The 25,468-nt window shown below is 36.3% G+C and overlaps 1 protein-coding gene across 1 annotated transcript in view; it reads right to left on the bottom strand.

Moving 5' to 3' along the window:
• Col25a1 (collagen type XXV alpha 1 chain) overlaps window positions 1-25,468 on the bottom strand; it is a 468,385-nt gene that overhangs the window by 32,317 nt on the left and 410,600 nt on the right. The window contains exons 19-26 of the mRNA XM_058583779.1: window positions 22,977-23,039; window positions 18,724-18,792; window positions 16,220-16,264; window positions 15,094-15,171; window positions 5,858-5,902; window positions 2,531-2,575; window positions 1,394-1,474; window positions 403-465 (exon numbers count right to left, since the gene is read on the bottom strand). Coding sequence (XP_058439762.1) covers window positions 403-465; window positions 1,394-1,474; window positions 2,531-2,575; window positions 5,858-5,902; window positions 15,094-15,171; window positions 16,220-16,264; window positions 18,724-18,792; window positions 22,977-23,039 — 489 coding nt within the window. The remainder of the gene's footprint in view (window positions 1-402; window positions 466-1,393; window positions 1,475-2,530; window positions 2,576-5,857; window positions 5,903-15,093; window positions 15,172-16,219; window positions 16,265-18,723; window positions 18,793-22,976; window positions 23,040-25,468) is intronic.

Raw genomic sequence — 25,468 nt, 5'->3', positions numbered from 1 at the left:
TTACAAAATATCACACAAGCAAGAAGAACAACAGAAATTCATAATGTCATAATCATCATTAAGCTCTCAAATGTTTCACTAAGCACTAATAGGGTTCTGGAGAAGAGAAGAAGAATGTTAAGCTCTATTTTCACAAAGTTCTACCCACACATACTGTGGGGAAGTCATTGATTTTTCTCCACAGAATAGGACAGTCCTCTGAAAAAACTGCTTCTAACTTAGACTTCTGAGACACATGGTCTCTCATGGTACAAGGTTGACAGGCATTTCTTTTACAGTTTGACAAAGTGGTTCGCAGTCTTTCTACTATTGATAAGCCATCTGGCACATGTTGAACTAGGTAAATAATCATCTTGTGTCTGTTTTTCAGGAACAGTGGAAGTTCAAGGTCCATGAACTTACAGAAGGACCCTGGGGACCTGGCAATCCGGAGTCTCCCTTTTCTCCCTTCACTCCATTGGCACCCTGCAAATAACCAACAAGCAGAGTTAAGCAGGTGAAGTTATTTCCAAAGTGTGAGAGAAAACTGAATTTTTCTCCCCAAATCCATTTTTCTCTTGAAATTTTATGATATTATGCACATTGTATAAAAAAAGTAAATTCATCTCCTTGTAGTTTAGCTTAAAACAGCAAGCTTACTATAAGATTCCTAGGTCTGTGGGTGGTATGTAAGATGTAATATAAATGAATTAAAAAACTAGACTGGCCTTGATTAGTGAAACTTACACAGTAAGTTTACAACTGTTGGGTTATAAATGCATCTTTTATGATGGTGCTCATTTTAAATTGCAAAGAGCCTTTAACTTAGTTTTCATGGACATTTGTATACTTCCTTACCTAAAAAAACACATAGGGCAGTGAAGTTTATTACATTTTTTTCTTGTGGACCGGGAATGTAGCTCAGTGACATGACACTTGCCTAGCATGGAACAAACACTGGGTTCAATCCCCAGTAATGCAAAAACAAATAACCCCCCCAAAACCAAACATACATTTTTTATTATAATTTCTATATTCCCCACCCCTCCAAATTCTCAGTAAAAATTATGAGGGAAACTATAAATGCACCCATTACAAAATATCAAACAAGAAGAACAATTTACCAAGCAATTTTTTTTAATTGTTCCATATTTTTTGGCTTGTTTATCATTATCTGTTTTATAATCGGTTACTATCATCTTATGCATACTAAAGTGACCAATTACATTTATTTTACTATCTTCTAGTGAATATAATTTAGGAAGAACTTGAAGGTAAAATTTACTTCATAATTCATCTGGCTACATGCTTTAAAAATTTTAGTTTCCCAGTTGGAGTATTAATAATATAATTCTTTTTTGATTGCTTAACTTATCTTAATAAGAACATTTCATAAGAAAAAGTAAAAACATACCGGTAATCCAGGAAGTCCAATTCCTCCTTTTTCACCTGGCATACCTGGGTCCCCCATGTCTCCCTTTGAGCCTTTGAGTCCCTAAAAATGAGAGGATTTGCATGTGAGGAGCCTTCTGACCCCTGATAGTTACATTCTAGGGAAAACAGAAATCTGATCAATTTTGTCACTAGGTAGGTCCTATGCTGGGATGATTCTGATTTTCATTCTTAGGCAGGGCTATTTCTTACAGCAACTGTCTACACTGAATCAATACTATCTACCCACTAATGGAAGGGATTGAGTTCTACTAGCCAATTAAATATGAAAAGCATGAACTTAGGTTTTGACACCATTTCTCCTGATTTCATGTATTTAATTGGCAGCAAGTCTACCTGAGCAGGCTTGAAAACAACTTAATGACTTTAATTCTCACAGAATTGAGATCTAATATTATTACAAGGCCCAAAGATACTTCTCCCACCTCTACCTTCGATGCTCCCCTCCCCCTTAACTGTTCTAGTCATCCTGAGTTTTCAAATGGTCCAGCCTACAGACAGGTTAATCATTTACTGTACACTAGTGTTCAATCAATCAATGCTTAAAAATACGTCAACTGTTTTAGTGTTCTAATTTTATCCTCATGGCATTTCTATATGGTGAGCCAGGATATTATTTTTATTTTCCTTTTACAGTGAGGAAATATATAAATGTGTATTTTGAATGTTAGCAAATCTGATTTGTGTAACACTAATGCTGAAACTAATTTCTATTGTTGATCATTTTCATCCTGAACATAACCAGATAGCCCATTCTTCAGTGAAGATCACAATAATTATGGTAAGGGACCCCTGAGTTACATAAACCTGTTTGTCTTCCTAGGGACTGAAACATATATTTCCTTGCTAGCTGCCTATTTTGTACTCCCTAGTTCAAAGTCTCAGACTGGGTGAGTGAGTGGGTGGAGATCTGAATGGATTTGGATCTTATTGGTTAGTCAGACTTTGATTTTAGGAATCTAGTGACAGAGAAGAGCAACAGGCCAATCCCACCAGACTTGATGGCAGAAGACAACTTGATTTTTGGCTTCAAATCTTATAACAAAAGTACTGATCAATAATGATGCTTTTAGCAATGGTATATATCTTTGAAAATTACCTGCTCTCCATCAGCTCCTGGGATTCCTGGAGATCCTTGTTCTCCCTGTTAAGATAAAAAGTAATAGCTTGCCTCCATTATCACTGGCAATATACTACACTAAATAAAAAAAATGATGTTAGTTGAAAAGAACAATTTGACTTTTACCAAATTCATCATAACCCAAGAATACTCTGTTATATATTTCAGTTAAGTGAACTAATGATCTTCCTTCAAAATGTTGTATATGTAGCTAAGAGCCAGGGTTTTTCTGCCATGTAAGATGCCAGTTTGAAAAAAACATGATAAAAGATGACTGATAATTTGATGGCTGAGCATATCCTATAGCAACACCTATGTGCCTCAGTTAATTTTTTTCCATAAAAAAATCTAGTTGGCTTATCTTTTTTTTCCAGTTTCATAAAAACTAAAACATAACAGTTAAACTAAAATTAGAGTGACAAGCCTCATGAATTTATAGCAACATTTTAACTGGAACAGTTTGAATAAATTCATAAAGTCTGTGAGAGTGCTGTGTCCAGAAAAGCCACAATGAAGGATGACATAATAAATCAGATAATATCTTAATCCACATAAAATTGCTTTTGATCATTTCAATTTCCTATACTATGCTAGGAATGAAGTAAAATTTACTGTTCATATGATTTATTGGAACTTTTGACAAACTCAAAACAAAACAGATTTTTATGTGTTATTTTCAAAATGAAGATGTTCCATTAAAAAAAATTAAACAATATGCTAGAGATGATTCAAATAACAGGTTTATTCACCTTTCACTTTTGGAAGGTACAGATAAAACAATTCCTTGAAAGGTAGGATATTATTTTGTATCAAATTTCCTGATGCCTACTCCATGGAAATTCTAAAAACAGCTCTTCCTAGAGTGAGTGGCCTGCCTCAGACAGATTTCCAAGGGAGCTGCCTGTAGGCTGTGTTTTCTAAAAAGGCTTGTGTGGTGATGTTATAAATGACAAAATGGACATGGCTGGGGCTCCCTTCCCTGGTAAAAACTTTAAGAGCCATGGGTCACAGCATGAAATTTGAGCTTTCCAATGTTTAAAGAAGGTATGATTCTTACAGTTCTAAACAAATGAAATAAAAAAGCAGAAAAAAAAAGGCCCTTTCCTCATTTCAGATTTCCTGCTCTTTGTGGTAGCAGCAAAGTTTATTTTGCTACAAACAAGTCTGCTGAGGTTGGATGCACCTGGCTAAGCCCTAGTTTCATTCAGAGTCTGAATACTTGTCAGCACTCAGGGTCCCATCATGATTGCTTTGTTAAGCTTTTACCTTTAAAATATGATACACAGAGGCTTAAAAGAAGAGCATAATTCATGCACTACTCATTTATCCTTCACTGTCAATTACGGTTTGTGAGAGCTATCTGATGTGCAAGAAATCAAATCATTCTTGTTTGGTAAAGGAAGGAGAAATGCGAATTCAGAAATGCTGAATCCGCATTTCTCAGTCTGAGACTGAGTCTAGAGAGAGAAAACGTTTCTGTGCTTGATTCAGGCTACATTTTGCTGTCTTATGCTTGGAGACACATCCTGCCTCAATTACTCCAGGTGAGATCATGGACAGCATTAAGAACTACATCAGTTAACACTAGATCTCAATTACAAGACTACTGTGGGGTGGGTGGGGTGAGGATAATAGGATGGTGGAAATGATGGCGGGGGTAGACGGTAAGGGGGAGAGACCAGATTTCCTTCTAAGGTATCCAGATACTTAAGGAGTAGGGGTCCAGACAGACTTGATCACCAGGGATATAGACGGTTTGCCTTTAGCAAACAATTGTGTTATATCTTGTAGGGACTAGAATATGGTGGAGAAATGGAAAATGTAAAAATCCCATACTTTTTTTATTAATGTTATATATGAAATGCATGAATGTTACACATGAAATCTGTTTCATTCTAGGATTTATGTTCTCAATACGCTTCACATAGGCAAGGGCCTCAGCCATATTTTACTTTATATTCATTTGTTTAATAGAGAAATTTTCTATGTACTAGATTTCTATTTTTAAGTATCTAGAAAAAGGTACAAAAACTGATGCATGTGTGCGTGTGTATGACAGACTTAGCCAGTAAACTGACTTGAGAAGTATAAACAGAAGATGAATTTTGAAACCACTTGAATCTCCTACAAGAATCCAATGACGAAAGTCATATTTCAGCACATGTAGTTCAGTTCTGAAAAGCCAGAATCCCTGGCCATGTGTTAATTGATCAAACATGGTCAAATGACTAAGCTTTAGTTTGGAGGGATAGAGCTAACATAATTGACAAAGTGTAGGAATAGGCAAATCATTCCACATTTCTACTGTTTGTGATTGGTATGTTTCATTAGGAAAGAATTAAATGGCAGAATCCCCCCAAACTGAAGGCTGAATGTTCTCTCTGATACGTGGATGCTAACCCACAACAAGAGCAGGGAAGAGTAAAAGTTCATTGGTCTAGACAAAGGGGAATGAAGGGAATGGAGCAGGGATGGGGATAGGAACGGCAGTAGAATGAATTGGACGTGACCTTCCTATGTTCTTTAATGAATACATGACCAGCGTAGCTCCACATCATGTACAACTGCAAAAATGGGAAGTTAGACTCCACGTATGTATATCAAAATCATTTGACTGTCATGTATAACTAAGAACAAATAAATTAGGTAGATAAATTTTGCATTTCTCCTTCTTTTACCAAACAAGAGTTATTTGATTTCTTGAACATCAAATAAAAAGAACAAATAAATTAAAAAATTAAATGGCAGAATGTCTGAACGTATATAATAAAGGGATGTGCTAGAAAACGTGACTTCAAAATGATTCCTTTGTTGTTTATGAATGCATCATGAAAAAGCTTCCCTGGTTCTTTTTATTACAAAAGAACTGGAAGGAAGGATCTTTGGAAGTGTCGGAGTAGATCTCCTTCAATTCTCTTCTATTTAAATATTTTTTAAACACCACATTTAGTATTTCTTTGTAATTTCTGTGGAACATATTTTTCCCTTGGTTGATATTTTCTATTTTTCTTAATTGGGAATGACATTAAATTTAGGGAAGAACATTATCTTCCTTCTTTCCTTATTTTACCTCTTCTTCTAGTTCAGATCTTAATTTTTTTCCTTGAAACAATATTGATGACTTGCTTCTCCAGCATTTTCTAAGACCAATTTTCAAAATGCATATATTTAAATGGGTTTCTTCCATGTGTATATATTTTAAAATATATTCTACTTTCATGTATAACTAAAAAGAACAAATAAAAATTTTAAAAAATGTCTCTGCATTATATGTGATTAAAATGTAACAAACAATTAAAGAATAACCTTTGGCCCTTGTAGTCCTTGAGGTCCAGGAGGTCCAGGGGGACCCTAAATCAAAAAAAGTCAGAGTTTTAAAAAGTAGCAAGTATGTATATATGTATTAAAATTCATGCTTTAAATAATAGGCACTCAACACACCTCCATTATTTCTATCATAATTAGTTTCCTCCCAATATTTATGTGAAGTGGGAAAACATCTCACTTGTTACATAATTATTACAACTATACTTATATGCTAAAATATTAACATGCTTTAGGTCAAAATAATACTCAAGATGCTTTTGGTTTTGTAAGACAGTTTTAAAATTGCTTCCATGTCCCACATTCATCTTGGTGGGATGAATTCGTCTCCTCATATTACCTGTGTCTTTAGATATACTCCTTTCCCTCCACCCCAAAGAACAAAGATTTGAGAAGGTCAAAGACTTAAGAAAATGAATAATTTTTCTCATAATTTTTCATGAAACAAGGTGATTCAACTAGAGCAAATGTTGTAAAGGTTATTAATATAAAGAAAAATGAGATTAAGTATTGATAAGACAGTTGCTCCCTGAGTACCATTTTGCCCTGCATGCATCAACACTAAAGACACAGACCACAGAAATCATGCGATAGGAGTTACCGTGACAGTTAAGGTGGTAATCCTCTGTTGGGAAAATGTATTGATAAATAGTTATCTATTTTGTATGTCAAAGTACAATAATACATTTCTGAAAAAAAATCAACTTTGAACGTTTTGACAGATCTAATGTCTTATAATGAACTGACAAGATTCTTAGAACACATCCTATTTTCAATAGAGTATAATTGTTAAGATCTTTAAAAAATATTTTTATAATTTTATTTTTAAAAAATCCATGGGTAACTGGATGTGGTGGCACATGCCTGTAATCCCAGCTAATGGGGAGGATGAAGCAGGAGAATTGCAAGTTTGATGCCAACCTGGGCAAATTAGCAAGACCCTGTCTCTAAAAAACCTGCCAGGGATATAGCTCAGTGGTAGAGAGCTTGCCTGGAATGTGCATGGCCCTGCCTGGGTTTCAGCTCTAGACCTGAAAAAAGAGTCAAAATTCTATTTATCTGATTAAAATAATGTGTAGTAAAGTAATATACACTACAGGCCCGTCAGCATAGTTGTGAACTTAGAAATTTGCTATTGATCAAAGTGCTTTCTCTAAGAGGGAAAACTGAAATATCCAATTGCATTTCTTTTGTCCTGTAGTCTATAGCTCATTTGCTGAGCTAGAATTAACTTTTTTTTGTTATATGTGCCATAACTAAAGAAATTAATAGTGAGTTAATCTAATTTCTTAATGTGCTAGAGCACCTTAACAAAAAACATGATTCCTAATCTTTGAATCATGTTCTTGTATAACTATTTTCTAATTTACATCTTGTACTAAAAGTTCAGCAGGGTCTATTAGCCACTTTAATGAAACCAGAGAGGGGAGAACATTTTCCATTAAGGGCGTTGGTCATAGAGAAACTATCGGATTACATGTAAACTTGTGGATATCAGATTAACACTATTTCTTTTTTTCCATTACTCTGTTCCAATCTCTGACTCAAGCTGTTGTTGTTTTTATTGTTGTAAAAAAAAAAGTAAAAAGTAACATCTCACTTTAATCACTTGAGTCTTTCATGACATGGTATCATCATTCCTTAGAAAACAATGTTTATACATGTGTACACATGGTTAAAATTTTTATTCCAGGATAAAATTAATCATGGTCATTATAACTTCAGAGAAATCAGTAGGAACAAAAATTAAGTGATTCTAAGACAAAAGCAAAATGGACACAAACTGATTTAAAAAAAAAATTAAAGATTTTGGAGGAGAGGGAGCAAGGTGAAGCCATTCAATAGCTTCTGAAGACTGTCATATTACAGTCTTCTGTAGGGTATATATATCCTTATAAACAAGGGTCCAGAATTTAATAACAGCATACCTGTGTAATGTAAGGTAACACATACTTTCTTTCCTTTTTTCTTTTCCTTTGGTACTGGGGATTAAAACCACAGGCGCTTTATCACCACTGAGCTCATCACTAGCCCCTTTAATTTTTTGAGACAGCATCTCACTACATTGCTTAGGGTCTCACTAAGTTGTTGAGGATGACCTAGAACTTGTGATCCTCCTGCCTCAGTCTTCTGAAGTTTCTGGGATTACAGGCATGTGCCACGGCACCCAGCCAACATACTTTGTACTTAAGGGATTTACCTGAACAAGAATTGGATTTATATTTATAAGAAAGCTTCTTCACTTATATAGTAAAAAAAATGAGTCATTTAAACAAGGCTATTAGAAAATTACAGAACAGAAACTATTTATTTATCATTGCTTCCAGTATTTTTAACTAGAAAGCAGAGTTCCAAAAACTTACAAAGGGAAGCACATTTACAATGTGAACTCAGATTTTCCAACATGAGGCCATGTAAGAATTCACTTTTCCATCTAAATAAACACAAGGCTAATATGTCCATTTTAAAAAAACTTAAGGATAACAACATGTTTTATGATGAGCCACATAACAAAGGACATTATTAATGGTAACTGAACTAACAGATGGGATTTAAATGATTTCCTTAACTGTAAGACCTAAAAACTGCCCAAGGTTCCATCCAGCTTTAGAAGAACACATCACAGCAAACTCAGCTAACTTCACAAGCACCTTACATTGATCACCTTCTGGAAGTATCAGCATGTACACCCACAGAAAAGTCATAAAGATGCTTGCTTGCTTTGGATGTCTTCTATCTGAATCCTCTAAGTTAAAGCTACATAAACCCAGCAGGGTTCTCTCTCAAACTCCAGTAATAATGTAAAAAAACAAACAAACAAACAAACAAAAAACCTAGAATTTATGGCAGTGGTGGAGAAAGACATAACTTTTTCCAGAGACACATGAGGAACAAGGGAGGCAAGGCTTAGAGCAACTGCAGATGGGGGAAGACTAGCAGGCTGTATTGTGGCTTATTTCCTGAAACGCTTCTATGAACTCCCTATTTTCTTTCATTTCTCATAATGATAATGATGCCAACTTAAAACCTCTAATGATTTACACTAAAGAACAGGGTTATTTTAGAAGGTGATGAGAATTTGTTAAAACCTGAATTAGGAAACAGGTTTTATTGCAAATGGTGAAAATTCAACTACCTTAAATAAAAATAAAGAACTTAGATCAATGTTTATATAAATAACATTTTTCTTTTCATAGACCAATGCAATTTAATAGTCTTCCTAACAGGGTACAAGAGAGTAATGCACAAAATAATAACAGTACTGAACAGGTTCAGTACTAGGAAGAGGGACAGAATAAAATACCCTAAAAAGAAATTTGGAGTAGTCCTGGGCAGAGAAGGGGAAAATAAAATAGAAATAGGCTCTTTTTGATTTTGCCTTGTGTCAAAAGAAAAAATAATAAAATCTCTCAGGTTTTTATTTCACTCCACAATTTCAGTTCCAGTTAAAATTATACAGAAGTACTTTGTTATATGGGTTGAAAGCTTTTCATTTGACTATAAATGAGAATTATAAACATGAGAATTATAAACATCAAATCCAGAACACCAAATATCTCAGGCATACTGTATGTATAGGGTTTCAACTATATTGGGTAATATTGTCTCTCTTAAATTGGGTTCTGGACCCACAGAAGTTTATACTATTTTTTGATAATTTTTCATAATCTGATATTTTATAGAATACTTTTCAATAGAAGCAATGTAAAATTTTATATTTCTCACATGATATTATAACTGTAATATAGTCCTCTTTATCTAATTATCCTAGAGATTTTTTGGCAAATTTTTTGTAGAAGCCAATAATTATATCTATAAAACTATAAACATCCATTACTAGTAAAAAGCAGAAGAGTAAATGTCTACCAACTCTTCTCAATCCAATAGCTGTCTAGCTGAATTGATTTTATTAGGGACTCTTAATCCACCAGAGTACTATGTTTGGAAAACCAATAAATAGTTTTGAAGTGAAAAAACAACTATATGCTATTTACAAGCATAACATATGGTTGCCCTAACAACCTCATAAGGATAATAAATCTTAAGGTTTGAACTTCGGCATGATAATATTGAATGCATATGCTTATAGTCACACTGAACTTGAAGTAAGAAAAAGAAACAGAACACATATCCTTGTATATCAAAAAGCAGGTGTCTGTGCCTACTAGAAGAGAAAGTAGGCCCCAAACTCCATCAGTCAGCATAGGAACCAATTCCTCAACAAGACTTCTAAACTGCAAGAAGTAAAATCAAGAATCAATAAATGGGATAGAATCAAACTAAAAATCTTCTCCACAGCAAAGAAAACAATCAAGAACAAGAAGAGAGAGCCTGTAGAATCAGAGAAAATCTTTGCCACATGCCTCAGATAGAGCATTAATCTCCAGGATATATAAAGAACTCAAAAAACTTAACAACAAAAACCCTACAAATAACCCAATCAATAAATGGGCAAAGGCACTGCATAGGCACTTCACAGAAGAAGAAATACTATTGGTCAACAAATATATGGAAAAATGTTCAACACCTCTAGCAGTTAGAGAAATGCAAATTAAAACTACACTGAGAGTTCATCTCACTCCAGTCAGAATGGCAGTTATCAAGAATACATGTAACCATAAATGTTGGTGAGGATATGGGTAAAAAAGGCACACTCACACATTGCTGGTGAGACTGCAAATTGGTGCAACCACTCTGAAAAGAAGTGTGAAGATTCCTCAGAAAACTTGGAATGAAATCACTATTTGACCCAGTTATCCCACTCCTTGGTTTATACCCAAAGGACTTAAAATCAGCATACTAAAGTGATAACAGCCACATCAATGTTTATAGCAGCTCAATTCACAATAGCTAAGCTATGGAACCAACCTAGGTGCCCTTCAACAGATGAATGGATAAAGAAAATGTAATATATACACACAATGAAAAAGTACTTAGCCATAAAGAAGAATGAAATCATGGCATTTGCAGTTAAATGAATGGAACTGGAGACCCTCATGCTAAGTGAAATAAGTCAATCCCCCAAAAGCAAAGGCTGATTGTTCTCTCTGGTATAAGGATGCTAATTCATGATAGGAGCAGGGGAGGGAAGAATGGAAGCTCACTGGATTAGACAAAGCAGAATGAAGGGAAGGGGGGGAATTGGGAATAGGAAAGACAGTAGAATGAATCTAACATAACTTTCCTATGTTCATATATGAATACACGACTAGTGTAATTCCATATCATGTACAACCACAAGAATGGGAAGTTATACACCATGCTTGTATAGTACATCAAAATACATTCTACTGTCATGTATAACTAAAAAGACCAAAAAATTAAAAAAAAAGAATCTGAAGTTTATATTCATATCCATGACAAAGGGAAACAGAAGATACTGTCCAGTTTTCAGCCTGCATTTCTTTGGAGTACACTGTTTTTGAAAATTTTAAAAAAATGAGCATAAAAAAGAATAAAGAGCAGGTATATCAGATTTTTAAAAAAGGACAGTGCTTTGAGGTACATCAATAAAGTGTTCAGGAGCTTCTAAAAACAACCTGAGATAATATTATATTTCATGGACTCCTAGCAAAGTATCTATTCCAATGATATCCTCATTTTTCAGATAAGATCAATGAAGTACAGATACAATGATTTCCCCCAAATGACCCTGCTCATTAGTAGTAGAGGGAAGACTAAAACAAATATTTCCACTTTAGGCTAAGAGTAGTTAAAAGCCAGACCCTGTTCTTGCAAAGAATGCTTTAAAATTTTTTCCACAATTTTGTGGAAAATGACCAATTACATTTTATTGGAAAATAAGAACAGATACCTTTTGGTTTGGCGGGTACTGGGAATTGAACTCAGGGGCACTCAACCACTGAGCCACATCCCAGCCCTATTTTGTATTTTATTTAGAGACAGGGTCTCACTGAGTTGCTTAGCACTTCACTTTTGCTGAGGTTGGCTTTGAAATCACAATCCTTCTGCCTCAGCCTCCCGAGCCACTGGGATTACAGGAGTGCACCACCACACCCAATGAGGGCAGATACTTCTTATAGGTGAAGGTAGGAATTATGTTGTCCTTGGAATTAGTTTAAGAGAAATGTACAGCATTGCTGATAAATTAAGTTTTAAAAGTGTCCCTGTATTTTAATGTATAAGTTAATATTTTGAAAACATAGTAGGTACACTAGAATTTTGTATATTCTCTTTCTCTCCATAAGCAGTTATTGGCTTAAGAGGAAAAGGGAACAGTTTAATAAACTGGTTCTAGAACTTAACCATAACACTGAGGCCACTGCTTATGTGTAAGCCACTTATATTGGAGAAAACCAGTCACATTGTGGCCTGAATACACTGTCTGAGCAAGGTTTCTCCAGCCAAGAAACATGCTTCTCTTTGCATTTAGGAGGAGGAGGAGGAGGAGGAGGAGGAGGAGGAGGAGGAGGAGGAGGAGGAGGAGGAGGAGAGAGAGAGAGAGAGAGAGAGAGAGAGAGAGAGAGAGAGAGAGAGAGAGAAAATAAGGGAGGGGAGGAGGTAACCAGGAAAAAAAATGGCTGAGCTGAAGACAGATTTTGTACACATTAATAATAAATACTTTACTGGTTAAAAATAGTGGTAGTAAAAAAGGACACATAGAAGTGTAAATCTACCAAAGTTAGATCACATTAGTGAGGCTGAAAAAATGATTTAAAGAGGTATAAAATGGAAAAATATTTAAAATTAGTCTGTCTTTCAAACTAAAAAAGGAACTTGTACATAAAAAGTACACATACTCATTTAACCACTAAACCTCAATAGAAAGCATGACCAACAGATTAGTCCACTTGGAAGACAGGACCTCAGACAATGAAGACAAAATATATAATCTCAAAAAGAATGTAGATCACACAGTGAAGATGGTAAGAAACCATGAGCAGAACATTCAAGAAATATGGGATAACATAAAAAGACCAAATTTAAGAGTTATTGGGATAAAGGCATAGAGTTCCAAACCAAAGGGATGAACAATCTATTCAATGAAATAATAGCAGAAAATTTTCCAAACACGAAGAATGAATTGGAAAACCAAATAGTATAAGAGGCTTACAGGACACCAGATATACAAAATCACAACAGATATACACCAAGGCACATTATAATGAAAATGTCTAGCATACAGAATAAGGAGAGAATTTTAAAAGCCACAAGAGAAAAAAAATCAAATTATATATAGAGGGAAACCAATTAGGATATCTGCAGATTTTTCAACCCAGACCCTGAAAGCTAGAAGATCCTGGGACAATATATACCAAGCTCTGAAAGAAAATGGATGCCAACCAAGAATCACATCCAGCAAAATTAAGCTTTAGATTTGATGATATAAAAACCTTCCATTATAAACAAAAGTTAAAAGAATAGAAAGCCTGTACTACACAACATCCTCGGCAAAATATTCCACGATGAGGAAGTGAAAAACAACAATGAAAATAAGCAGAGGGAGGTAAACCTTTATAGCATCTTTACATGCCCACACAATGTAAGCATAGTTTTCTGTTATCAAGAAACTTACAATTTGGTAAGAGGAAAATTAAAATCAATTATGTAATTTGAGAACAATTAAATGGTAATGTTAGAACCTGACTGGTAATGTGGAAAAGTATTAAGAGAAAGAACTCAAGAGGGTGACAACGTAGATTTTAGGATACTATTTAGATGGATGAAAGAAAGGGAAAAAAGAATGGGATGAAGATTTATATGGATACCATAAAAATGACCATGCCAGGGGGAAATCTGTGTTGCAAAGAAATAAAAAGTTCTGCATAAGAAAGGCATATTATAGAGCCTTAAATGTCAGATGGAGGAGATTAGGCTTGATAGAGTACGCAATAGGGGGTCATTTAGATTCCTGAGCAAATTAGAACAATTATAGTAATGGCAGTTTATGAAAATCATCCTGGGAGTGATACATAGTTTGGATTAGAAGGGCAAGGAGGCACTAGCGGAAGATATATTGATCAAGGGTTTGTTATGGAGTTAGGTATGCAGTAAACAGGATGTGGACCTCCTTGGGAATGGAGAGGATGGAAAACAGAATGGATGAAGGACTAAGACTAGTGTAAAAATGGCTCTAAAGCTTCTACTCCATGAAATACAAAGACTCCACTGACAGAAACTGGTTAGTCAAGAAAGGGGATCATTTGGTAGGTGGGCAGAGTAACCAGCACAATCCTGGGCATTGGTGGAAATCGATGGGCAATGGTGCACCTATAGGGAACTGTTCCTACAAGTACACCAAGATCAGATCCCAAGATGACAGAATTGGAATCGTAATGTGAAGAACACAGGGGGAGTCATTAAGAAAAGATCAGATACTTCAGAATATAAAAAACTGGGGTGTGGACAGAGAAATTGGACACACCAACACAGAATAGCACCATGAAGGAAAATGGAAGTAGAGTCTGAAGAAAAAGAATTTTAAAAGGAAGGTGGTTTGGTACAAATGTCACAGAAAAGTCAAGAATGACAAATATGATGGGCTTTATCTAGAGGTTATCATTGATCTTTGTAAGAGAAGTTGCAATAGAATGACAGGGACTCAAGTGCAGGAGTCTAAATCTGAAGAGGAAGAGTAAGAAGCAAAGGTGGTGGAGCCGTCTAGTCTATTTTTGACTTAACGGAAGGAAAAGAATTGAATGGTAGCAGTTGTAAGAAATACTTACAGGGGGGTTATGAGGTGCTAAGCACTGTTTTAAGCATAGGCTATGTAGGTCATTTGCTCTGTTCAGGAACCCTATGAAGCAGATATCATCTCATTTTATAGATGGGAAAACCAAGGCACAGGGAAATGAAATAACTTGCTCTAGGTCATGCATTTAGTAAGTAAGAGGGCTGAGATTTGAACCTGAGCAATTTCCACTCTAGAGCCACAGAGCTCTTAATTGCTTTGCCCAGCTCCCTCTTTAAGCAAAGAAGTAAAAGTCAACCAAATTAACACAAAGTTTATATTGATAAGGCTTAGGAATGTTTGAAGGTAGAAGGGAAAAAAAAAGAAAGAGAGAGATTTCAAATTGCTATGAGGTGAAGATTACTGGGGCCAGATACTGGAATGGGCTCAGGATGACAGGGAGCAGGTGTGCTTCAAGGAATGGAGTGCTCTGAGATTAAAGGGGTGTGGGAGCTTATGCTGGCGTGTGCTACATGGCACGCATCAGTGTTCTCCTTGTGTCTCAGGGAAGGGAGCAGTCACTTGCCTGTAAGGCTTCATGGAGGTTGCCATTGTAGTCTATGATTTCGGTGGCTCCTTGATCTCCTTTTTGCCCAGGTGGACCCTACAACAAAAATGAATTGAGGGAACACCATGGGAGTTAGACTGGTGTATAACAGGACTATAGAAAACACAGAAGCAAAGCTGGGGTTGTGGCTCAGTGGTAGAACGCTTGCCTAGCACATGTGAAGGCCTGGGTTCGATCCTCCGCACCACATAAATATAAATAAAATAAAGGTATTATTGCATCCAACTACAACTAAAAAATAAATATTAAAAAAAGAAAACACAGAAGCAATATCTTGTGGCTCTCTCTGACTATTGCTTCCTCGCCAGGACCCAAGTGCAAACCACTTCTAACTTCCTGTCTGTGGTAGGTAAAAGATTTTTGAAAGACCTATGATTTAAACTCTGAAACCATTTTCTGAACATTATACAATACAGGCTAATCTGATGTGATTTACAAAATTTTATTAGCTTTATTCACATTTATTTTAAAACCTCCTATCCGCTTTCCACTCATCTATACCTGATAGATTATACCTTCTCATTCCTTAAGAAGATAGAATAACGTTCTATGGGAAATGCTTGGCTTTCCTAGTGGGAATAGAATCCCATGAAAAGGAAGCCAAATAAGGAACAAAAAGAGACTTCTACTCGATTCATTATATCTGCTACATAATTTCCATTAGTCATGTCCTAATTCCCTGCCTGTTTTAAAAAATACTCTAAACAAATGGGCTATTGCTCTCTTTATAATTGGGTTAATTGAAACATGGGAAATTCTATTATCTGTATGGCTGTAGGCTCGCTATTACTCCTTTGTCAGAAGGAAAGTTTTACACCTTCTCAATAAAGCTTATTGCACATGCTAGAATGTCCACACTCACTGCATGTGCTAGAATGTCCACACTTATTGCTCCTGGAAACAAAAGTCAAAAATAAAGAGAAGGGAGAAGGGAAGGCAGCAGGAATATTTAGAGTGGCCCTTCTCCAATGCTATTATCGGGCATTATTAGTCCAGATGGCACTCATAAGGTCACATACACACATACTACATCAAGTCTGAGTTTGTAGGGGGCAAAAAAGTTGATATAAGAGGGTTCACTTACCCTTGGTCCCAGAGCTCCAGAGTCTCCTTTGTCACCACGGTCACCCTTTCCCAATTAAAAAAGAAAAAAGTTAATTAGTAGTAGGACCAATGGTCTAGAAATTTCTCAAGTCTAAGGATGTATTTATACCATAGTGCATCCCTTTAAATATAAACTTCTGATGTGGAAAACAATAACAATCACCACCAATGCACCAATGCAAATGCTTTTTTTTTTTTTTTTTTTTAAGATGCACCTTACAGGGCTGGGGTTGTAGCTCAATGGCAAACTAATCTTCAGCACCACATAAAAATAAATAAATAAAGATATTGTGTGTATCTACAATTAAAAAATTTAAAAAACAAAAAGATGCACCTTACAGGTAATCACAACTTCCCTTTCAGATAATTATTGTCTTGGAACAATAGTATAGTTTATATAGTAACTTTGCTAGGTGGAATCTACATAAACAAAGCAAGTGGTTTCTACAGCAACCAAAGTCCATACGAACTGAGCTATGTTCTTTTTAGTTAGAGGGATTTGGGGCAAAGGGAAAAAAGGTCAAACAGTTGTGTTGCCTGTTTTCAGAGAAGAAACATATAGATAATTGGGACAGAGAGGAACAGAGAGCTCATTATAGGGAGAATTAGGAAAGTAGGGTCACAGACTAGACCTCCTTTTGATGATGGAGATCTAAGGCAAAGTTCATCTGCAGGTATAGGCATTTTAACCCTTGGTGCTGAAGTGGACAGCAGCCAGTGGGAACAGGTTGGCAGGGACGAAGGTCAGGGGCAGGGCAGTGCTTTCTCCCCGTCCCCCTTCAATCCAATATAAAAACTCTGAAATTTTATTTATGATGTCAGAACTCTACTTGTAAAGACACTATGAATAGTCTAAGCCCTCAAAATTAGTCCAAACTGCAACTTTGGAGAAAACATTTCAAACTGTGTAGATTTGAAGGTTCTTGAAAACAGCTTAAATTTAGAGACCTTTTCCTACATGGAATTCAAAACATTTTTGTCTTTCTACCTATCTCTATGAAATGGGTAAGAAAGGTAAGAAAGGTAAGAAAGGAAAAGGATGCTAAATTTACCCATCCACATAATGATGCTAATAACATCACCCATAATAATGTAATTTGCTGTGAATGGAGAATTAATAATCTCCAATTTCTGCTTTCTTCATTTTGTACCCATTTTTCCATGTTATCAGCCAATGGTACTTTAATTAACTGTTAATGACTCTGCCAACAGCGCATATGTTCTTGCAGACAAGATAAAGAACACCACAAAGAAAAGGAATTTAATTGGTGGGCAAATTTTAATGCAATGAAGGAAGTCACCTTATTTAAAGGCAAAATATAACTTGAATATTTATCATAAATATAGGCAGGAAGTGAAAAGTAAGATTATACAATTAAGTACTTTTTTCCCCAAAGAAGTGCTAAAAACAAAAAGAAAATATAACTTATCAAAGAAAGACCTACAGCACAAGAACATACAAAAACAAAAAGATAAGACAATTTTTTGATATTATCATAGGGACAAAATTATTGCAATCCCTGTGTGTGAAAGCTTTTAATCTAAACATGATTCTCCATGGAAAAGGCAAAAAGGACAGATCGTGAGGCCTCAAGTTACATTAAAATGTTACCCAGTTACTGACCTTGGACCCCTTTGGGCCTCTAGTTCCTGATTCACCTTGTTTCCCCTATGACAGGAGAAGATGAAGATGAAAAGGGAAAATGACAGAGGAGATAAGAACAGGAAAAGGAAATTAGCAGTGACTCAGAATAACGAGGAAACAGGGAAACACTTTATTTTAACGGCCTCAATATGTATATGGCTGGTGAATACAACACTAAGCACACATATCATCACCGTATCATTAGTTCGCTCCCTGGTTTTTCCATCAGCCTTCATTCCATTATTACTCTGAAGACAGCCCTCCCCCATCAGTGGATGGGAAGAGTACTGTAAGTAATTCTCAACAATGCTATCAAAGTAGTCTCAACAATGCTCGTCTGCATAAATTTCCTTTTCATCAGATTGTAAATCGTTTCCCATAGCTCTCGGATAGGTTATTAAAATAAAGTGTGGCCACATTAGTTTGCAGGAAGTTTAGATGAATCAAGATTGAACAGGTAAACAAATCCTTAGCTCTAATATTTTCAAGGTTTTACACTCCATCAAGTTACCATGGAAATGAGCACAGCACTTACCAACAGAGATTTTTCTCAGTAGGTTTTAATACACATCAAGTGATAACAGGTTAATATGACGGTATTCTCCCTTTACACTTGAATGTGTCATTAAATTTGTTCACTGAACTGAACAGAGTAAACAGGGAAAGTTGAATTATAAAATCCCTTTTGAAAACAAGCAATCAGTATGCATTTCAATAAGTTATTTCTAATTTTAGCTGTTTTAATACCTGTTGAGGAATTTTCTACAAAATGTTCTACAGGCAAGTGGCAGGCATTCCTAAATCAAAGAGTGTTCTCTTTCAATGTAAGCATAACTGACCTTTGGTCCAGGGACTCCAGGATCCCCTCGCTCACCTCTTCCAGGAGGCCCTGCCTCCCCACGTTCACCCTGTCACAAATTAGAAGACAGGTAAATGACACGCCCAGATGGGTCAGTGTGGATACTAAATAAATTGAATAAAATAAAAATGAGCAAAGAGTCACCATTTACTTACTATATACTCAGCACTGTTCTCATCTCTTCACTGAATTATCCCATTTAATAATAAAAAACAATCTTTGCTGGTTAATTTAAGTGTCTGGATTAAGGAATACCTAGAGATCTGGTAAAGCGTTATTTCTGGGTGAGTCTGAGAAGGTTTCCAGAGGAAATTGGCATATAAGTCAGTGGACAGAGTGGGAAAGATCTACCTTCCATGTGGATGGCCATCATCAACTTGGCGGGGGGCTAGGCAAAACAAAAAGGCAAAATCTCCCTCTACCCCTCCTAGACCAAGGACACCCTTCTTTTCTTGCCCTTGGACATCAGAACTCCAGAGTTCAGCCTTCAGACTCCAGAGTGTGCACCAGTATTCCCTGTGTTCTCAGGCCTAAAGCCTTAAAGAATCAGTCAGCTGCCCTGGTTCTAAAGCCTTTGGACTTGGACTGGGTCACAAGAATTGGCCTCTCTGGACTCCCTCCTGCCTGCCGATGGCCTATTGTGGGACTTCTTAGCCTCCTTATCACAGTAGTCCATTCCCCTAATAAATTCCTATCCCTCCATCCATCTTGGTTCTGTCTCTTGGGAGAACTCCAAACTAACATACAATTATGCAGCATTCCCATTATCATCCCCATTATATAATCAAATGGCTAGGCAAATGCCTGTCAGATGGCTATGTTGTTAAATAGAAAGCCCTTTAAAGAGAATTGATAAAAGCTATCATCTATCTCAAGACAGGAATTGACATTAATTCTCATTCTGCAGTCACTTTTTAAGTATTATTGTCAAGAAGCATGGCATAGTGGTTATTTCTCAGGCTTTGTAACATGTAAGATTTTAATTCTCTGTCATTTGCCAGCTCGGTATTTTGGGACAAGTTTGTTAAATTCTGAAGGCCTCAGTTACCCTGATCTCAAAACTTCAGAATGGTGTAAGACAGAAGAATTGTAGCTTTTTCAAATATTAGTAGCTCTGTGAAGTCTAAAGATGCTTACTGTCCTCTAGGAGCCAGTGACCTAATTAGACAAGATCCACAAGAACAAATCCATTAATAATTAAGGATTAATGTAAGGCTCTATGTGACAGAAGAGGAAACACCACTGAACCTTAAATGTTGTCGACTAGCTCTCTGGAGGTGAGACTCAAATCACATCCTAAAGGGTCTATAGGGCTTACTTTATAACCACTGATGAGGGCAGGAACTGTACAAAATACATGCATTAACCTATTTAATTCTCAAGACAAACAAGACAGATATTCACATTCTACAAAGAAACCAAAAATGAGAGCTGTTGCCCAAAGTAATAAAGCTTTTAAAGAAAAAGAGCTGAAATTTAAAACTGATTACGCTCAATCTTCAATTATTGCATAATTGTATACCAATTTTGTATATTCTCTAATCATTTTCATAAGATAAATTCCTAGTTGGGGAAATTCCTGGGTTAAAAGTATGAATGTTTTTAAGTCTTGCCAAAGATGGTGCCATTTTATGTTCTCTAGAGACTGTTTTGTTTCCTACAAGATGGGTAGAATTTCAATAATCAGACTTAGAATTCAGACAGTGGATGGTGTGTTATAGAAGAGAGAGTTGCCTTCCTCACTGAAGAAACTGATTCATTTTGGAAAGGATAAGAAAGAAGGATTGGATCCAGGATGGGTAACACAGGGCTCCAAATTCAGAAATCCTTTTCTGCAACATGCCCACTTTGGGAAGCCTTTGTGGTTCTGCAGGTGATGTGGGACAGGAATGAAAGACTCAGTAGGTGTCTGAGCAGCAACAGAGGAGGGTGTGAAGATGGGAGGCTGAGAGAAAGGCCAGGGGCTTGACCGGACACAGAAGATGGTAAAGATGGTCCAGAAGCCGAGGGACTTCCTTCTATTTTTGTCTTTTGATCCCTCTGTAACAGAGTGAGACTGAAGGACTTCTCTTGGCATATGGAATTTTTATTAACTATAAGATTATCTTAGGGAAAAATAAAAACCTAAAAAAATCAATGCATCCGTAGTTTCCTATAGTAGCGAAGTCTACATATCTTTACATGGAATCACTTTTTTTTTTCTTCTTTTCTTTTTTAAATCACAATGCCCCTAACTAGTTTGCCTGAAATACTATTTGTTTGTTTATTTCTTTTTCTCCTTCTGCCCCTTCCTCACCCACAGTGGATGTAAGCTTTAGGAGGGGAGAGAATGTTTGTGTTGCATTGACTCTCCTTTCTCAATACCAAAAAATCAACCAAACAAACAAAAAAATCCGGAAAAACTTCACTGACTTAATAAATACACAATGTTACTCAGAGTATTCTAAAATAGTCTGATGAAAACATAATTTCTTTAGACAGATGTAGGTTCCTCACAGGCACTGATGTAGGTGCTCAGGACACACTACAGACTTTCAGATGAGATTATACATCTTTCTTCACTATGATTTCTCTTTGCTGGTGTTGGGAAAAAAATGCAATCTTATTTTATTTTTTAAATCTGAAGCCAGTGGTACAAATCCAGACTGACTATATGAATAGAAAAGAGTACTGTTCGATGGAGATTTTAACATAATCATAACTCTTACCTTGATACTGAGCTCAAGACAGGCAATTCAGTTGTCAATTAACTTCAAAATATTGCTAATGAAATAAATTTCCTATCCACAGCTCTGCTTGTGAACCCAAGCAAGGACAGCACATTCTTTTACTGGGGGTTCTGAGTAGTATCTGTCATGAAGTATATGGTCTATAGAATCATGCTAGGTTCTTCATGTCTGGATTTTTTTTTTTTTTTTAAATTTGAAACTGTAGAGTAATTTATGATCAGTTAAGTAAAGAAGAGATACTTAGAGATCAATTCCACTCTCTACTGCCTGGGTTTCTTTAATTTTCCCATGTATATAAACAAAGTGCACCAGCATTTACAGATGCAGTCCATGCTGGTTTTCTCCTACAGTGACCAGCCCTCCCCTTTGTGTGTCCTGCTCATCTTCAAGGCTGCTTCCTTTCCTCCCCCAACACACAGCAGTTCTTAGATCAACAGGGAATGCTCATTATTCTCTTGCTTTCTCTCTTTTTCTTCCAGAAAGGCTTTTCTTGTGTGAATCTGTTCAGGCTAAAACAGGCATTCCTCATACTTCACTAATAAGCCTGACAGCTCATTATGTGGCAAAAAAAAATTTTCTTAAGAAAATAACAATTTTGTATAATTCCACTGAGTTTCAGACCCCCTTGGCCACACATAGTTTCCATGTACAAGGATTAGAGTTATTTTTACTTGACCAGCGGAAATGAGGACTAGTCCTGTCAGAACAGATCATGAACATATTTCTTTAACTCTTGGAAATCATCCCTGGCTTTCTTCTGGGGAAAACAATATACATTGAGGCAAAGACCATATAAAAGTGGTATAAAAATAAAAGAATGTAGTTTGATGTCATTTCCCCCTCCTTTGATTCATGCGTCTGTCATGAGTTCAGTTCTATCATCAGAGCTGTACTTTTTTTATGTCTTACTGGGTAGATAAAGAGAATCCTGGGTCTGACTGTCTCTGCAGCACCATATAAACCTTTTGCTTTTAGAGTCCTCTCTATGGCTACCATGTCAAGGAGCATGAGATGGTTTTCATTACAGAATATTTCTGCAGTTATCATTCAGGGTGGAGCCTTTTGGAAAAAAAAGCACTTGGAAATCTATATGATATCTGTACTTGCCTTTGAAATCTAGGGAGCGATAGGAATAGTAATAATGTTTGATTTACAAGTATATCCTAAAGTGGGTGATGAGCAGCAGGAGTTAATGAGTTATCTCCCTCCTCTTCACAGTTCCTCTACTGTTCCATAAGGCCAGAAGGTTAATAGCATCATAACAATTTAGGAGGGATCTGGAGGACAAGTTAACAATACATTCCACAAGTCTGTTGTCTTGCTTAAGGGTTTCTGGAATTGACTTTCCTTTGCTCTATTTAGTAATGGTGATCTCTCTAGAAGTGCCATTAATGGCACATTAGACTGCTTTATTTCTTAAGGCAGAAATATCTGGTCACCTCTTTCAACAAGTATGACAAAAATTAAAAAAAAAAAAAGGAGCAGAAGAAAAGACTCCACTTACTTTTGTTCCTGGTAATCCTGGTAAGCCTGGTTCCCCCTGAGGACCAATGAAACCTGGTTCTCCCTTTGAAAAGATGGGCATATAAGATCACTGTTAATTTGACAGTAAATAAAGCTAAATTCATTTCCTCCCTTTGGTATTTTACTTCCTTGAAAGTATACTACAGTTTTGCTGAGATCAAGTTATTGTCTATAAAATTAATCAGAACTGGTTTTGATCTAATGAAAACTCTTTGAGAAATACTCTGGAAAATTAGATCAATTGTTTCACATTTTTTCCCTCATCTGTTTTCCAATGGATTTTTTTTTTTTTTAATCACTTACCAAATTAAGACCGGTTGTGATTGGGTGATGTGGTAGGTGTCCTCTAAGATGGGCTTCAGTGATCCCACTCCTGTGTATCTGTCCTTGTGTAATTCCCTCCCCTTGACTATGACCAGATTTACTGACTCACAGCTTATGAACAGAATATGAAGAAGTGATGGGATAGTATAAGCTGTAAAAAGACAGACTGGCTTCCACTTGGGGAGCCTCTCTTGTTTTTTCTCACTTGGATCTCTTGCTTTGGGGAAGGAAGCTGCCTTATTGTGAGCAGCCCTTTAGAGAGGCCCACACTGTAGAATGAAACCAACCAACAACCACACATGCAAATTTGGTCGTGGATGCCCCAGCCTTGTAGAATGTGCTGTAAGACATAGTCTTGCTGACTATTTCACTGCAACCTCATGGGAGATTCTGAGCCAAAGGCACCTAGCCATTCTGTGCTTGTATTATAGTCCCTCAGAAACTGTGAAATAACTAATATCCATTGTTTTAAAGTACAAAGTTTTAGGGTAAGATGGTAGGCAGCAATAGATAACTGTTATGATAGATATAGCTAGGGAAGAGACTCAGGAATGGAAAGCATGAAAGATAAAAATCTTCCTTGCCATATCTGCAGAATCATTATTTCCATCATCTGTAGAAACTCCAGTTGTGGTGTAATTGGACCTACATTTGGTCCTGGTCCCCAACTCTTGGCACAGACCTCTTAAAACCCTGGGAATATTCTTAATGATAGAGGTAAGGGACATTTGTTACTCTTAACAGTCTCTTCCAACTATACCTGATTTTATGCAGATGAAGTGATTCTTGTTGGGCCCCTAATTAGCTTTAAGATGGAGAACTGACTGCCAGAGGAACCAACCCTGTGATTAGAGGGTTGGAACTTACTGGTGTACCTCCTGATCTCCATCAGGGGCAGATGTCTGGAGATTGAGCTCAATCACCAAAGGCCAGTGACTTCATAGATCATGCCCATGTAATGGAACCTCATTAAAACCCCCAAACAGCAGGGACCTAAGAGCTTCCAAGATGGTGAACACATTTAATGCCAGGAGGGTAGACCATTCCAACTCCACAGGGAAGAGGCTTTTTGAGCTCAGGACTCTTCTAGATCTTGCTTCTGTACTATTCACCTGGCTATTCCTTTTACCCTTTATAAGAAACTGAAATAGTAAGTATAGCATGTTCCTGAGTTCTGTGAGTCATTCTAGCAAATCAGCAAACCTGAAGGGGGTATTGTGAGAACCTGTAAGTTTGTAGTCAAGTCAGATGTAAGTGCCAGTAACCTGGGAATTTCATACCTGCTACTGGCAAAGGGAAATGAGGTCACTCTTGTGGGACTGAGTCCTTAGATGTGTGGGGTCTGGTACTAATTAGAGTAGTGTCAAAATAGGATCGAATTGTTCATGTCAGAAAGCTGGAAAACCGGTGTTGGAAAAGACACCACATATTTGGTGTCAAAAACGAGAAGAAGAAGAATAACAAAAACCTGAACCAGTATTCACATTGTCTTGAATATAATATTAAGTTTTATTTTCTTTTTAACTATGAAAGCTCAAGGGCCCAACTACCTAAAATATATACCAAAAATTTCAAGCAAACCTATAATGGCTTTGTTCCCATATTTACTCCCTGCCCCTTGGATTACTTCTGGAGTAGTTGTTCATGTTGTTTGATACACTTGATGTTTTCCTAATGCAGCAATATTTCAAACTTGGTCTTATGATACTTGGAGCTAAGCAGAAAAGTACTGAGAGGATGTTCTAGAAGATATGTTAAAATGTTATCTAATATATTTCAAACAAGTGAAATTTAAAATCTACTGTGCAAAATATGGGGTACTGGGTGGGGAACAAAGGCTATCATGCTACAAAATGCATGTTGATACACAGCTCAAACAGATTTACTCTAACCTAGGTGCTCCTGGTACTAATCTAAGAAAATAAAGTTAAGTGGGGCATTAATGCTTTAGGTTTATTGCCTACAAACCTTTTACAACTACTCTACATATCCCATTGTCTTCCATCTAATGGAATGGAGAATTAGAACAAATCATTTTGTTCTAACAAAATGGATGTCTTCATAGTTCAAAATAAAAATATGAACTCTATTCAGAAAAAATAAATGATTACCATTATACTTCTATGGAGAGTTTAACTTATTTCACAA

The sequence above is a fragment of the Marmota monax genome, unplaced genomic scaffold, assembly GCF_021218885.2.
Source record: "Marmota monax isolate L192 unplaced genomic scaffold, Marmota_monax_Labrador192_F-V1.1 WCK01_AAM20220418_F8-fsc00002, whole genome shotgun sequence".
In the NCBI taxonomy this organism is placed as follows: domain Eukaryota; kingdom Metazoa; phylum Chordata; class Mammalia; order Rodentia; family Sciuridae; genus Marmota; species Marmota monax.
The sequence above is the reverse complement of the archived record's forward strand: the minus strand, read 5'-3'. Positions and strand labels throughout refer to the sequence as shown.